The 13,141-nt window shown below is 36.7% G+C and overlaps 1 protein-coding gene and 1 long non-coding RNA gene across 2 annotated transcripts in view; both read right to left on the bottom strand.

The window, feature by feature from the left end:
• Nucleotides 1-2,289: 2,289 nt before the first annotated feature.
• Nucleotides 2,290-2,680, bottom strand: LOC115436740 (uncharacterized). Its single transcript, XR_003937868.1, has 2 exons — nucleotides 2,640-2,680; nucleotides 2,290-2,596 (listed from the first exon to the last, which is right to left on the bottom strand). It is a non-coding gene; the product is annotated as an uncharacterized LOC115436740 (long non-coding RNA).
• Nucleotides 2,681-7,741: 5,061 nt separating this feature from the next.
• LOC115436737 (xenotropic and polytropic retrovirus receptor 1 homolog) overlaps nucleotides 7,742-13,141 on the bottom strand; it is a 51,706-nt gene continuing 46,306 nt past the window's right edge. Inside the window, exons 10-16 of the mRNA XM_030159658.1 lie at nucleotides 12,109-12,288; nucleotides 11,852-12,017; nucleotides 11,560-11,754; nucleotides 11,281-11,447; nucleotides 10,485-10,624; nucleotides 10,107-10,328; nucleotides 7,742-9,337 (exon numbers count right to left, since the gene is read on the bottom strand). Coding sequence (XP_030015518.1) covers nucleotides 9,283-9,337; nucleotides 10,107-10,328; nucleotides 10,485-10,624; nucleotides 11,281-11,447; nucleotides 11,560-11,754; nucleotides 11,852-12,017; nucleotides 12,109-12,288 — 1,125 coding nt within the window. The 3' untranslated portion in view covers nucleotides 7,742-9,282. The remainder of the gene's footprint in view (nucleotides 9,338-10,106; nucleotides 10,329-10,484; nucleotides 10,625-11,280; nucleotides 11,448-11,559; nucleotides 11,755-11,851; nucleotides 12,018-12,108; nucleotides 12,289-13,141) is intronic.

The following is a 13,141-nucleotide window of genomic DNA, read 5'->3' as shown; positions in this document are numbered from 1 at the left end:
AATTGAGCTGAATATGGAACTGAACTCAAATGAGTCTGACAGCCCTGGCCTGAACGTTCAGTGCAGAACAAACCGGCCTCACTGCTGCCAAATATCTGTCTGGTTGGATCTGATTACTGTGGAAACTTCAGACGGATGAAAGACAACGGCCCAGCTTTACTGAGACCAGGGGACATGGACCAGAATTAAGTGGTGGGCTCGTTGTAAAATAGTAATAAGACATTCTGAGAGCGTTTCAGTTTGGTCCAACGGGGCTGGGTATCACATAAAAGGGCCAATTAAATATCACCATTCAGTAGTAGGTCTTCATGGAGTCAAAGAAACAGGAGCTAAACAGACACAGCAAATACCAGTAGGGTCAGTCCATATAATTTCATTAAGCGGTCCCCACCTGACCCTCTCGGATCTTTTTAATTTTTACATACTTATAGAACATTATATATGATGGAAAAATCCTAAATTTCAAGGCTTAATTGTGAATAGTTCCAAAGTTCTGATCATTTGAAGTAGGTAGGGGGTATTCTAAAATTGCGACCAAAATTGCAACGATAAATTTTCAGTTATTTTCAGGCTTTTATAACTTCCGAACAACAAGAGCTAGAGGTCTGAAATTTTCAGAATCATTTCACAGGAATCTATAGTCCTAAGAAATGTGAAAAGATCAACTTCAAATTTATAATTGCATGTTACAGAGAATGACAAAGTTGAGATTTTATCCATCGCGAACTTCTACAATGCTACTTTTGGCAGCTCATTACACAAAAACTAATCGTCATATTCATTATAAATTCTCTGTGCTATATCTGGTCTACTTAGGGAATGGATCTGTGTCAAATGAAGGTCCTATGTTCTGTTATGGATGATATATGAACAGCTGAAAATCAAAAATATCTGTCCGACCTTCAGATTCAAAGGTCAATATCAGCATGTGGGATAGGTAGGATCACAAAATAAAAGACACCATGTAGAAAGGACAGGAAGTGACCCAAATTTGAACACCAAGCACAGCTGGCTTCTGTAAATCCCATATTTTAGCCAAAAACGTCCATATTTAATTTGAACATTTAATATAGAAGGATTTATAGAAGCCAGTTGTGCTTGGTGTCCAAATTTCAGTCCATTCCTGTCCTTTCACATGGTGTCTTTTATTTTGAAATTTTGACACCAAGCACAACTAGAAGCCTGAAAATAGCCGAAAATTTCAAGTCTTAATTTTGTTTGTAAAAGCTGAGGCAGTCAGAGTAGGGCTGAAATTAAAAAGCCTTTATTAAAGCATGGCCAAACAAATAAAAACTATAGCTAAAATGGGGTCACAATTCAGGAACCAGGAATGTGCGCTGTTTTTATTTTTTATATTTTTATTTTTATTTTATTTTATTGTATTTCTGTTTTTATTTTTTATTGTATTTCAAATTTCATTTTATTTCTTGCACTTCAAAAATTCTATGTATAATCAAATATTTTAATGTGCGATTTTTATCTTATTGTATTTCTCTCAAATTTCATTTTATTTCTTGATGTATAATCAAATCTTAATGTATTTTAATATTGTATTTTTTCAATCAATGTGAAGCACTTTGGGCTACATTTTCTGTATGAAAGGTGCTATACAAATAAAGTTTATTATTATTATTATTATTATTATTATAGCTGATGCATTGCGGCCTATGGGCCTTCATCAGGGCTGATATAAGAAGATGCTTTAATCAAGGGTTTTTAATTTCAGCTCTACTCTGAGTGCCTCAGTTTTTACAAACAACTAGTATTTAGATCCCAACACTGATGAGCACCAGAAGCAAGGAAAGAAGACTAACGATACCCACGCAGCACTCTAGGCTTGTGTTTGTTTGATTTAAGTCTTAATTTTGGTTGCAATTTGAGGGTAGTCCCTACCTATTTCAAATGGTCAGAACTTTGGAACTATTTCCAATTAAGCCTTGAAATTGTGGATTTTCCCATCATATATAATGTTCTATAAGTATGTAAAAATGGAGAAAAATCTGAGCGGGTCAGGTGGGAAATTTTCTTAAAATCTGTTGATTTCATATGGAATGACCCAGTAAGATTTATATGTCAACATTTATCCACCAAAAATGCATTTCAATCAACATTAGAGTGATTTTTTTGGTCAATGACAGCATTTTAGGGTTTCATCTTTTGTATCCTTTTGTATCCTCCTGAGACCCAGGAAAGTAAGTTTTAGCTTTTTTACATGAAATAATTGCATTAAGGTGTTTCTTTTTTTTCTAATGAAATGCATTTTGCAGTGGACAGTTTTTTTTTTTTTTTAAGTAAAGCAGTGAAACTCTTGTCCACTATGGAGGACAAAAATGCAATGCTGGGTCTCAGGAGGATCTAGTATATAGTCTAAAATCTGATTAGAACCAGGAGAACAATTTTAAATCACTATTTGTTGTAAAATTAATGATTTAGGGATTTTATGCAATAAGCTGAACAATGCACAGGGATTTAGAGCAACAAAAAGTCCTTCAGGGTGATCAACGTCCTCCTGATTTTAATCATTTTCTCCACCTACATTATGTTTCACTTAATGGCTGTGGTGCTTCAGGTGTTTGGATGGAATATAATGAAGTGTCTCTAATGCTCAGGTTTAGACACTGAAAGTTAGAGACAGGAACCAAGGTTTGGTTTAACAGAAGCCTAATAGAAGTAATGTATTGAATAATTTTTAAAACATGTATATATATATATATATATATATATATATATATATATATATATATATATATATATATATATATATACATACATACATACATACATACATACATACATATATATATATATATATATATATATATATATATATATATATATATATATATATATATATATATATATATTTTATTTTATTATTATTATTTTTTTCAAATTCAATTCATTCTAACTGATGAATGTGGTTTTGATGCTGGTCTTGCAATGAAAAATAACAAAATTTCTGCTCTCAAATTAGTTTTTTTTTTTTTGTTTTTTTTTTTAGAATTTAGTTAATGAATACTGAAAATGTTGGAACAGCAGCATGTCTGGTTCAGACTATGGAACCAGGAATTTTTATTATTTGTTCTAAATTTGCCCTTGAAGTGAGTAAAATAGTTTAGTTTAGTTTAATTTAGTTTAGATCACTTCTGTACGGTGGCCCAGAGGTGCAACAGGCCAAAAAATTATCCATTAGCCCAAAAAATTATCCACTATAAGAAAAAAAGAGAACAGGCCAAAAAATTATCCACTATAAGAAAAAAAAAAGAGAACAGCCCAAAAAATTATCCACTATAAGAAAAAAAGGGAACAGCCCAAAAAATTATCCACTATAAGAAAAAAAAAAAAAGAACAGCCCAAAAAATTATCTACTAGCCCAAAAAATTATCCACTGTAAGAAAAAAAAGAGAACAGCCAAAAAAATTACCCACTTGCCCAAAAAAATATCTATTAAAAAAAAAAAAAGAACAGTCCAAAAAAATATCTACTAGCCCAAAAAATTATCTACTATTACTATTCTCTTTTTTTTCTAATAGTGGATAATTTTTTGGGCATTTCTCTTTTTTTCTTGCAGTGGATATTTTTTTGGGCTAGTGGATAATTTTTTTGGGCTGTTCTCTTTTTTTTCTTATAGTGAATAATTTTTGGCCTGTTGCACCTCTGGGCCGCTGTACTTCGGACCCCATTACACACATTTTATTGCTGCTTTTAATCATTTAACTGATCAGTAGTGTAATGCTGCTCAGTTCCCCGTAAATATCTCAATAAAACCAAAAACCATCATTTCTAGATGTTGGGCCCCAGGTTCCAAAATATCCATGAAGACCTCTACTTCTGTAAAACACAAACATATTTTTTCCTTTACGTCAAAGCAAGTGAAAACACAAGTAAAGAAATGACAAATCTGACCAGACATTCAATGCTGCAGAAAAATCTGCATTGCATCTGTCACATGATTGAGGTTTGATACCCAGCCCTGATTCATTTGAGCTGGAACAAGAAGGAGGGTTTTATCTGTCTGTCACCACCTTCACAACAGAGGGGGGGAGTCAACATCAGCTGGAATGTAATGAAAAAGAAACCAAGAGACACAGACTAGGACGTCTAACACTAACGCGACATGGTCCGCAGGATTAAAAGAAGAGTGTCATCAGCCTGCCTGCAGCTGAAATGTGAACAAAATATGAGTACAGGTGTATAGAAAGATCTGGACAATGAGGGAAAAGACTGTTTGGCATTCTGAAAGTAAGCCTCTCCTCAACATGGATTAAGATTACTGCTGCAACGTTTTATTTGGTCTGTTTTCTCGATTTGGATGAACCTTTGTAGCTTTGTGCGCTGAGCTAAAGCTGACTGAGTGTATGTCAATGGAAAATGCAGTGAGGCTTCACATTCACAGAGTAAGCACAAGGGAGAAAAAAAACAAAAAAAACAAATCAAGAGGTTTAGGAGCTTTTTTGGCTGCTTGCGAATGAGCAGGTTAAGGTGCAAATGCGCTAACAATGTCCTGAGATTAAATCTGTCACATAACACGTCACCTCTCCTTTCACTACAACGCGGTTAAAAAACACAGAAATGGCTTCAAAACACCCTAACGCTGTCAAAAGGTGGACAACATGAAAACCTGAGGAATTAAGAAATAAATACTCCTGGACTAATGCACCGCAGTTAGAAACAGGAAATACAACGGTTCTCTTTGGATGAAATGAATGTGTCGACTCTTCTTCAGACACACCAACCCTCATCTCAAAGCTTGTTCTAAAAGGTTTTCTTACTAAAATATATATATATATGTCTGTGACTATATGGGAGTAAAGGTCACCAAGGCAAACCTGCTGCTCTCACTGTTTTTACCTGCATTAATGTGTGAAACAGGGAAAACCCTGAGCGCTGATGAAAACCTAAAGCTGGAGTCACTGCTGGACTGATTGTCGCTTAAACACATCTTCTCAGCATTGGCACCTAAAGCTGAACGAACTCGTGGAGTATGAATTAAAGTTAAAAAGGGCAGCTATGGGAAACAAGAAGAAGAGGAAACAGGAATGACAGAGCGAATAAGTAAAACAAAAAGAAACCAAAACTTTAACATGTGGTTAACATGAAGAGTTCGTATTTGGATGGAAATATTTAGGGTACTTAAATCTAAACAGCAGTTTCCATAGCCTCCATCTCTACTGAGCAAAAATCTACCATCATGACATGTAAAATACATAATGTAACAAATATTTAAGTAACTACATGTACTTCAAAGTTGGCCCACAGTAGCTGTGTTTCCATAAAAGGAGTGAATTTGGAGTGAAGTTTTGAGAAGTCATGAAAAATAACAAATTGTGAATTTCCTCAAACAAGTTTAAGGTGAAAAAACAAGGCTGAGTGATAACAGAAGGTGGCGCTATCGGATACATTTCACTGAGCTGTAATAAAAAAACAATAACAGGTTAAGAAGCGGAGTGCTCTGATGCAGTTCTCAAAACAAAACTGTTTCAGTTTCTGTTTTTAGATTATATCAGACCTGGGCATTGTAAGGCCCGGGGGCCACATGCAGACCGACAGCTGACCCTAACTGGCCCACATGAGGGCACTGGCAAATTAAAAGTCAATGCAAATATATATCATCATAATAGATGTAACCAATACAACACCACTGCTTTTATTTTGAAGGATCTGCTAATTTACCATTTTTTTCACACATACTTTCTGTACTCACATAAGGCTTATGCACTGACTGGTTTGTTGGTCAGTTTCAGCCCATGAAGATGTCAGCTAACGGCAAAAAAAGAACGACTGATTCCCAATGCAGAGTTTTAACAAGACACGGACTTGAAAGTATTTCTTTACTGAAGTCAGAGGTAAAGAAAAAGAAAAGGAAGTGATATGCAAACAAACAAAGCTGGATGCATTTATAGTTTTTCATGTCAAGTTAATGTGGAGCTGGTTTTGCACATTTTCTAAAGTCTTTTTGTGAATATTCATTAAATAGTTGTATTCAGTGCTCCACATTTTCATTTTATTATTGTATTGTTGCATTACCTGTTTTTGTATTATAGTATATATATATATATATATATATAGATAGATAGATAGATAGAGAGAGAGAGAGAGAGAGAGAGAGATTAAGGAGAGCTGCAAGGGTATTGATCCAGCCCTTAACAACTGTCAAAGTTTCTCATGTGGCTCCATAGGAAACTTAATTGCCCACCCCTGGATTATATAAACTGGATTTGTTGCTGCTGCCAGCTACGGTTTCAACCTTTATGGGAATAATTTGTGAGCAGTTTAATTAACATTACGGAGTTCTGGATTATTTTTCTTTTTTTCCATGTGCATAAACATGTTTCAAATGCAAGACTTCAAAATGTGCATTAAATACATTTACCTACTGAAAGACAAAAGGAAATACAAGTAAGTTTATATGTCAGCCAGGAAAAGAAAAGCATTATTTAATAATATGTAAACTGAGTAACAAAAATATTAAAGAATTGGAGAATCTTCAGATTCAGATTAAAACTGGACACAAAAAGTTGTCAAACTAATTATTTTCAGAGGATGAAATATTTCTTAATGCACATTTGTTTCAATTAAATATTCTGTGCTACACTTCCTGGTGACATTGAAAAGAAAACATTAATTTAAAATGAAAACGTTACAAATTGAGTATAAGTACAACACATAAAAAATGGTTCTAGGAGGTGGGATGCTGGCACTATGACAATGAACATTAGGAAGATTTTCAGTTGGTAATTAAGTGCACAAGTACTATTAAAACTTAATAAAGCCAAGAATCCCACTCACAGATGTCAAACATGAGTTGATGCTGAATAGACCTGCTGTGTTTACCTTTGGTAATGTCAAAAGGAGGCAACTACATGATCATCTTCAGCTAGAAAAATTAAGAAAAAATGTTCTCCAGTGTATTCACAACTACCTGTCTTCACCCAAAAACGAGAGAATGCCTTCATTTTGTAGCTATAAGAATCTGAAAACACGATCTGCCTTTCCAAACCTGCAGAGCTGCGATCACAGTAGTGCGCTGATATGCAGACGATGTGATGCTGTTTGTGTATAACTAGTCGCGCTAATGAAACTGTTAAACCCAATGTGTTTATTGAATCTGCACATCCTTTTCTAAAAAAAAAAAAAAAGCCAATCAAATCCCGATAACATGAGTCCATCAGTCAAAATGGTCGAGTATAATAGTGGCGTCTTTGAGAGAAGATGTGACAGACAGATAACCTCCTCCTTCACCAGTGTCAGTTTACCATAAACTAGTTTTAATAACCATCCTCAGAAATCACATTTATATATAAGTAAAGTGAAACTGCAAATCCATTAGTCCAAACATATTGCTACCTGCAGTGCCTTTTATTTCAACAAAATAACTAAAGGTTGTCAATTAAGGTAATTTCCAAGTTTATTAGGAATTCTTCACAGGTAATGTATTTTATCTTCCATTCACTCAATTTGGACAGTTGTATTAATGAGGTTTTTATGGTCAGGTTTAGACACTGGCAGCCTTTGATTAGGTTTAGGACAAATGACACCAAGGCTTGGTATAAAGTAGGAAATGTCCACAAAAGGTGATGAAAAGTGAAATAAAACCAGAATCTTCTCCCAACCCTGATCAAAGTGCCTTTACTGGTGAAACTTAAAAAAACAATTGGAGCTGGGATACAAACCTGTCCTGCATCAACTGAGAAATGTAAAAAACTAAATGGATACTTCAATTTTAAAAAATCCCATTTTGTTGCAATAAAATCAAGGCACCGATAATGTTTGTTGCAATAAGTAATTGGATTTACAATTGAGTTATATATAAAGGTATTTCTGAGACAAACATGAGTTATCATGTCAGTACCAGTTTACTCAGATCCATCAACATAGGGCACATTAAAAAAAACCAACAAACAAACAAAAAAAACCAACTTGTCATTAAAATCAATTATTTTTAACATTTCCCAAGAATCAGTTCGGGGTTGACAGGTGCTACTAAGAGTCTCTCCCATTCACACATACATAAATAAGTTGGCATACATTCAGTAAAACCATGTCCTGGTGCTGGATTTTTTCATCACGAGGGTGACTGGGAGGGCGAGTAGGGTGATCTTCATCTTTGTTAGGAAATAAAATCAAAATTCCTTCTCAGCAGTTCTTCCTGCTGCTGTTTTTTTTCTTCTTTTTTTTACAGTCTTAAGTCACACTTTTTATTTTCATGGAATATTTGCTTTTTTTCTGAATATTTATTGTTACACCACCTTCTACTTTGGTCCGTCATATATTTACAACCACAGTTACAAATAAGCTCTGGTCAGTTTGTTTTTTTCTTCCCAAGAAAAATCATTTGAGTGACATCCACTCTGTTGCACGTCCGTCAATAATAAAACATATGAAATCACTGTGTGTGAAGACACACAATAGGCATTCCATGCCACTCTTCCTACAAAGTGCGTGTTTCTGTGTGTGTTTGTGTTTCTAAAGCGTGTAAGGTGCAGGTAGGCAGCTCTGTGATGATTTGACGGGCAAGATGAAGAGCAAGTCAAGCCTGATTATTAGCATTATCAGATGCTTTTGTGTTGGCCAGCACGAATGTCCACACCTGTGCAAAGGGGAATTTCTACACTGTTACTGAAAACACATGAGGCTTCAGGTTGATGCCAAGGTCCAAATGCGTGTTGACTGTCAAGGTGCGAACACTAGATAATTGATTAAAAGGCCTCTCCATGAGCTTTACCTGGTTGTGTGGAGTGCAGGTTGTTACTAATAGCTACAGGCAGGGAGGAAATGTTCTGTCCTTCAAGGTTTTCCTCCCCTGGCATGGAGTTCTGTGGCACTGAGAGGAGCAGGGACACTTCCTGTCAGGCAGATCGGCTTGTGTTCCATGTTGTTGCGTTGTTCATGCTAGGCTGAGGTTCTGAGTACTGTAGACTGCAAGCCCAAGCAATGGCTCAAGAGTGGATGAGGTCTAAGAGCTTGTATCCCATTGCTTTAAGTAACATAGGATTTAAAAGTATGAGCTCACTCCTGGTTATTATTGAAGGTAGACGTAGCAGTGTGATGGCCGTCTTACTGGGGTTTTGTTTTTTGTTCAGGAGGTAGAAGCAGAAGTTCCTCCCCTGAAATAGTTCTGAACCCTAGAAGAGGCTCATATCTTGGAGAAGTTTAAAGTAGGCATGTGAGTTTCAAACTCAAACAGTTCAACGCCCAACCCGCCGGGTAATTCCTAAGTTAGGAGGCAGAGTTTCCTCCTTTGAATAAATTCTGGACCCAGGCGAGGGGCGTGGCCTGATGTCAGGAGTCGTCGTCAGTGTCCTCTATCAAAACCTTGGTGTCACGGGTCTTGGACCTGGGGGATAAAACACAGAGATGGAGGAGTATGAGAAAGAGTTTATAGATTTAAACACAAGTGACGAGTGGATTTACACTCTCCATTTATTTTCCAGAGCTACTTTTAGCTCCATGCTTGAAAAGAAAGAAGACTTTTCTTGAAAAACTGCATTAGGATGGCTATTTCTATGTTTTTATTTTTACTTATTTTGTCTTTTCATTTTATTCATTCAATTATTATTGTTTTGTTTTCTTTTTTTCCCCTTCTCTTCCTGATGATCATTGCTTTAGTGAGGCTATGATTAAGTCTGTACTTGCAGCTTAGAGTAATGTCAGGAAGTTGAAATATTGTAATAAATGATTAAGGGGAAAGGGGTGGGACTGAATGTTTACTTCTTCCCACTCCTTTTCAGATGTACAAATAATACTAAAATTGTATTATGCATTTATTTTGCATGACTGTACAGTTTTCTTTTTTGTTTGTGTTGTGTCATGTTGTTAACTTGCTTTGGGCATTTGCTTTTGTTGGTGATTGTATTGTGTTTTTATATGTCCAAAATAAAACATTCTAAACATTCAAAGATATTTTATGTCGGCTCTGTTAAAACCAAAGTCAGACTGTTTTTAAAAAGGGCAAACATGAGCTAACGTGACATAACCTTGATCTCTATTTCCTAGTTTTGCTAATAGTTTTCAGACATACCCTGTGTCACACACTGGTTGTATTGCACCGCGTCACTGCACCTTTCCAAGTTTCACTTCATTTTCAACTGTTTGTTAGGACTCACTGTGAGGCGAGTCGTGGTCTACGTAGACTCATGCTGTAGCTCCTCTTCCAGCTCTTCTTGCCCTGCCGGTTCCTGACTCCATCCTCCTGGTCCATCATCTGCTCCAGCAGGGTCTGGTCATCAGCATTGAGTGGAGCCACACTGATGTCTCTGACGGCTCTGAACTCACCACAGTTATTCAGATGCTCGTTTTCCAATCGGAAGAAGTTCCACACAAAACGTCTGGGAGAAAATATGCACAGTAAACAATGATTCACTTTTCTTTTACGTGATATATAATAATATGGTAGACGAAAGGAAATGTAAAGGATGAAGAAGACATAAAGAGAAAACAAAGGTCTGAATATGATGTATTAATTAAAGAATGACAGTGTTTACCTGAAGACCTCCATTGGGGCCAGTATAGTCGCCAATATGTCAGAGATGCCGTGATAGCTAGACAGGGTGCTCAGCGTAACTGTTAAAGTCCATGAAAAGCGCAGTAGCACATCCTCCACTATGGCGCTGTAGTAATAGGCCTGAAAATGGAAAAATAAACACATCACCATGACAAAAGTCAATCAATAACACATATCACATATACGACACTCTCTTCCCTCAAAAAAAGGTAATATTATATGTGCATGTATCTTCTCATTGCTGTCTACCATGGACCCGAGGCTCATCTTACTGTATTCAGTCAGGTTGGATGGTCTGTTCTGTCCACACACAAACCCAAACACTGTTATGTCCTAATTTGTGAGTTTATTATAGGCCTGATTTCATCTTATCTATAAATCTGCATCCATGAAAAGTACAGGAATTAAGTGTCTTAGGTCTGACGGCTTTTTCATCACTCTGAGTACTTGTTTTGAACTGAAAAAAAGGTTTTGTCAGCGTTTGTCAAAATGACCTGAAAATGAGCCCTATTTAATATATGCAGGGATGAAATGTGTTTAAATGATTTGAAGGCAAGTACATGTGGCTATAAATATTTTTCAATTCTTGATCAAACTGCTGATTTGTGATGAATATTTTGTTTTGATATCATACCATTCTGTAATCTATTTTAATTTCTTGGTAATTATTATATGCACATATGTCCGGATCACAGTTACGTACTGTTGCTGTCTTTCTAGGCCAGAATGTGTTTAAAAGAGTTTTAAATGGTGTCGTGTCCTGTCTGTGGAAATACCTTATGTGGGTAAACGATCTCCTCTCTCAAAAAGGTGTTTTCTCCTGCGTTGCGGTCAAACAGGCCCCAGTCCATCTTCAGATCCCAGACCAGTGTGTAACAGGAGCTCACCACCAAACAGCTGATGTACAGGTAGAAGAAGATCTGGGCTGTTTCATCCTTCAGGGCTTCAGGTAGAGAGCAGACAAACCAGAGTGTGTATTTACAAGTTCTTAGCAGTCATTAACACTTAAACACACGCAATGTGAACAGGCTCTCAAAAAAAGGTGAAGATTTTACCTTTGTGTGTGCTGTAGAGGGCTGCAAAAGTGATGACAAAGAAAGAAGTGGAGTATTTTCCGGCGTTAACAAGATGAGGGAAGGCCCGTTTGGTGTCACGGTAACGCCTCAGACACTGGACGAACCGGAACCAAGCAGGAAGACACTGGATGACGGCACGGACGCCATAGGAGTAGGAATTACACATATCTCCACCTGCACAGAATGCAATGAATGCACATTGTGATTGATATGATAAGTGTCCGTCTTCCTTCTGAGCCTCGCTTCCAGATTCAATCACATCAGCTCTCACCTTCACTGCTGATGAGTCCATCATGCTTTTTCCAGTCCAGTTCAAAACTGTAAAAACAGATCATGTACTCCAGATCCATCAGAACCACCACCAGAGAGTTCAACTGGTCAGCCAGCCAGAAATCTGCAAAGCCCACTCGATGAAAAGGAGCCGTCACGACACGGAACTGTGAGAAGAAAAAGAAAAGCTGAGTCTTTCTCCAAGTTCTGTCAAAGTATCAGATGTAACCGTTACCACAGTACTCTGAGTGACGTTACCAGGAGTTTGAGGAGCCAGAAGCGGGACTTGTAGTAGCAGGTTTTGAAGGGGTTGATGAGGAAGAGGAGGAAGAAGCCGTAGAGAGCCAGAGGGTTCACTTGCATTGGTACCAGAATGCTGTCGCTGAACAGACAGGAGAGCAGGCTGACGCACCACAGGACGCCCAACAGACCTGCAATCTGAACACACAGTGCATCTATGAGCAGGGGCCTGTGGTGCACGACATTCAGAGAACATGGACTCTAGGATGTAATTCTGCATGTTGCTTTTGTATGCTGTTACATAACTTCAAAATAAATATAAATTTAATTTTAATCACTTCATATCCATAAAGTGACTCATAGCTTCATGCAAACAAATATGAGACATTTCCAAAAGTCACTCGAATCCAGGGGTGTCAAATATATACAAAAGAATCCCTCCAAAGGGTTCCATCTGGCCCACAGAAAGAATTTGCAAAGTGCAAAAATTACACACAAGACACTGACAGGGTGTCATTAAAGGGTATATTTATCAGTTCCAGATGCCTGTTGGTAAATGTTGTGTGTCTTTGTAGATCCATTGTGATCTGTAAGTTGTAATGCACATGTATAAATGATAAGCTGCAATAAAAGGGTTCCCATTCTTTCCCTAAAATTATTTTCCAGGACATTTTCAGCTGCTACAGAGACAAGTTCTCACATCATACACTAATCCATTCCCCTGTCCCCATCATTCTTTGGAAGTGTTCTTTTCTACAGTTGTAACTTGCATTTACCCAAATTGTTTCTATGTTTATTATTCAGACATTTGATGTGCAGTCTATGGCTATAATTTATCAATGAAAAATAATTATGACAACTGTATTATAGAATAATGCAAACACATCCACAGATTACAGCGTAGTACCTTATTAACATGATAAACTGTTACAATGAGCTACAATGTTCATTTGGACAATTCCCAACTCAACTTTCTCTTTTCTCTTACTTTCTCTCCTGCACTTCCTCTAAAAATATTTGTAAATTTTTAATAAATCACTGAAAAACAATT

The sequence above is a fragment of the Sphaeramia orbicularis genome, chromosome 17, assembly GCF_902148855.1.
Source record: "Sphaeramia orbicularis chromosome 17, fSphaOr1.1, whole genome shotgun sequence".
Lineage (NCBI taxonomy): Eukaryota > Metazoa > Chordata > Actinopteri > Kurtiformes > Apogonidae > Sphaeramia > Sphaeramia orbicularis.
The sequence above is the reverse complement of the archived record's forward strand: the minus strand, read 5'-3'. Positions and strand labels throughout refer to the sequence as shown.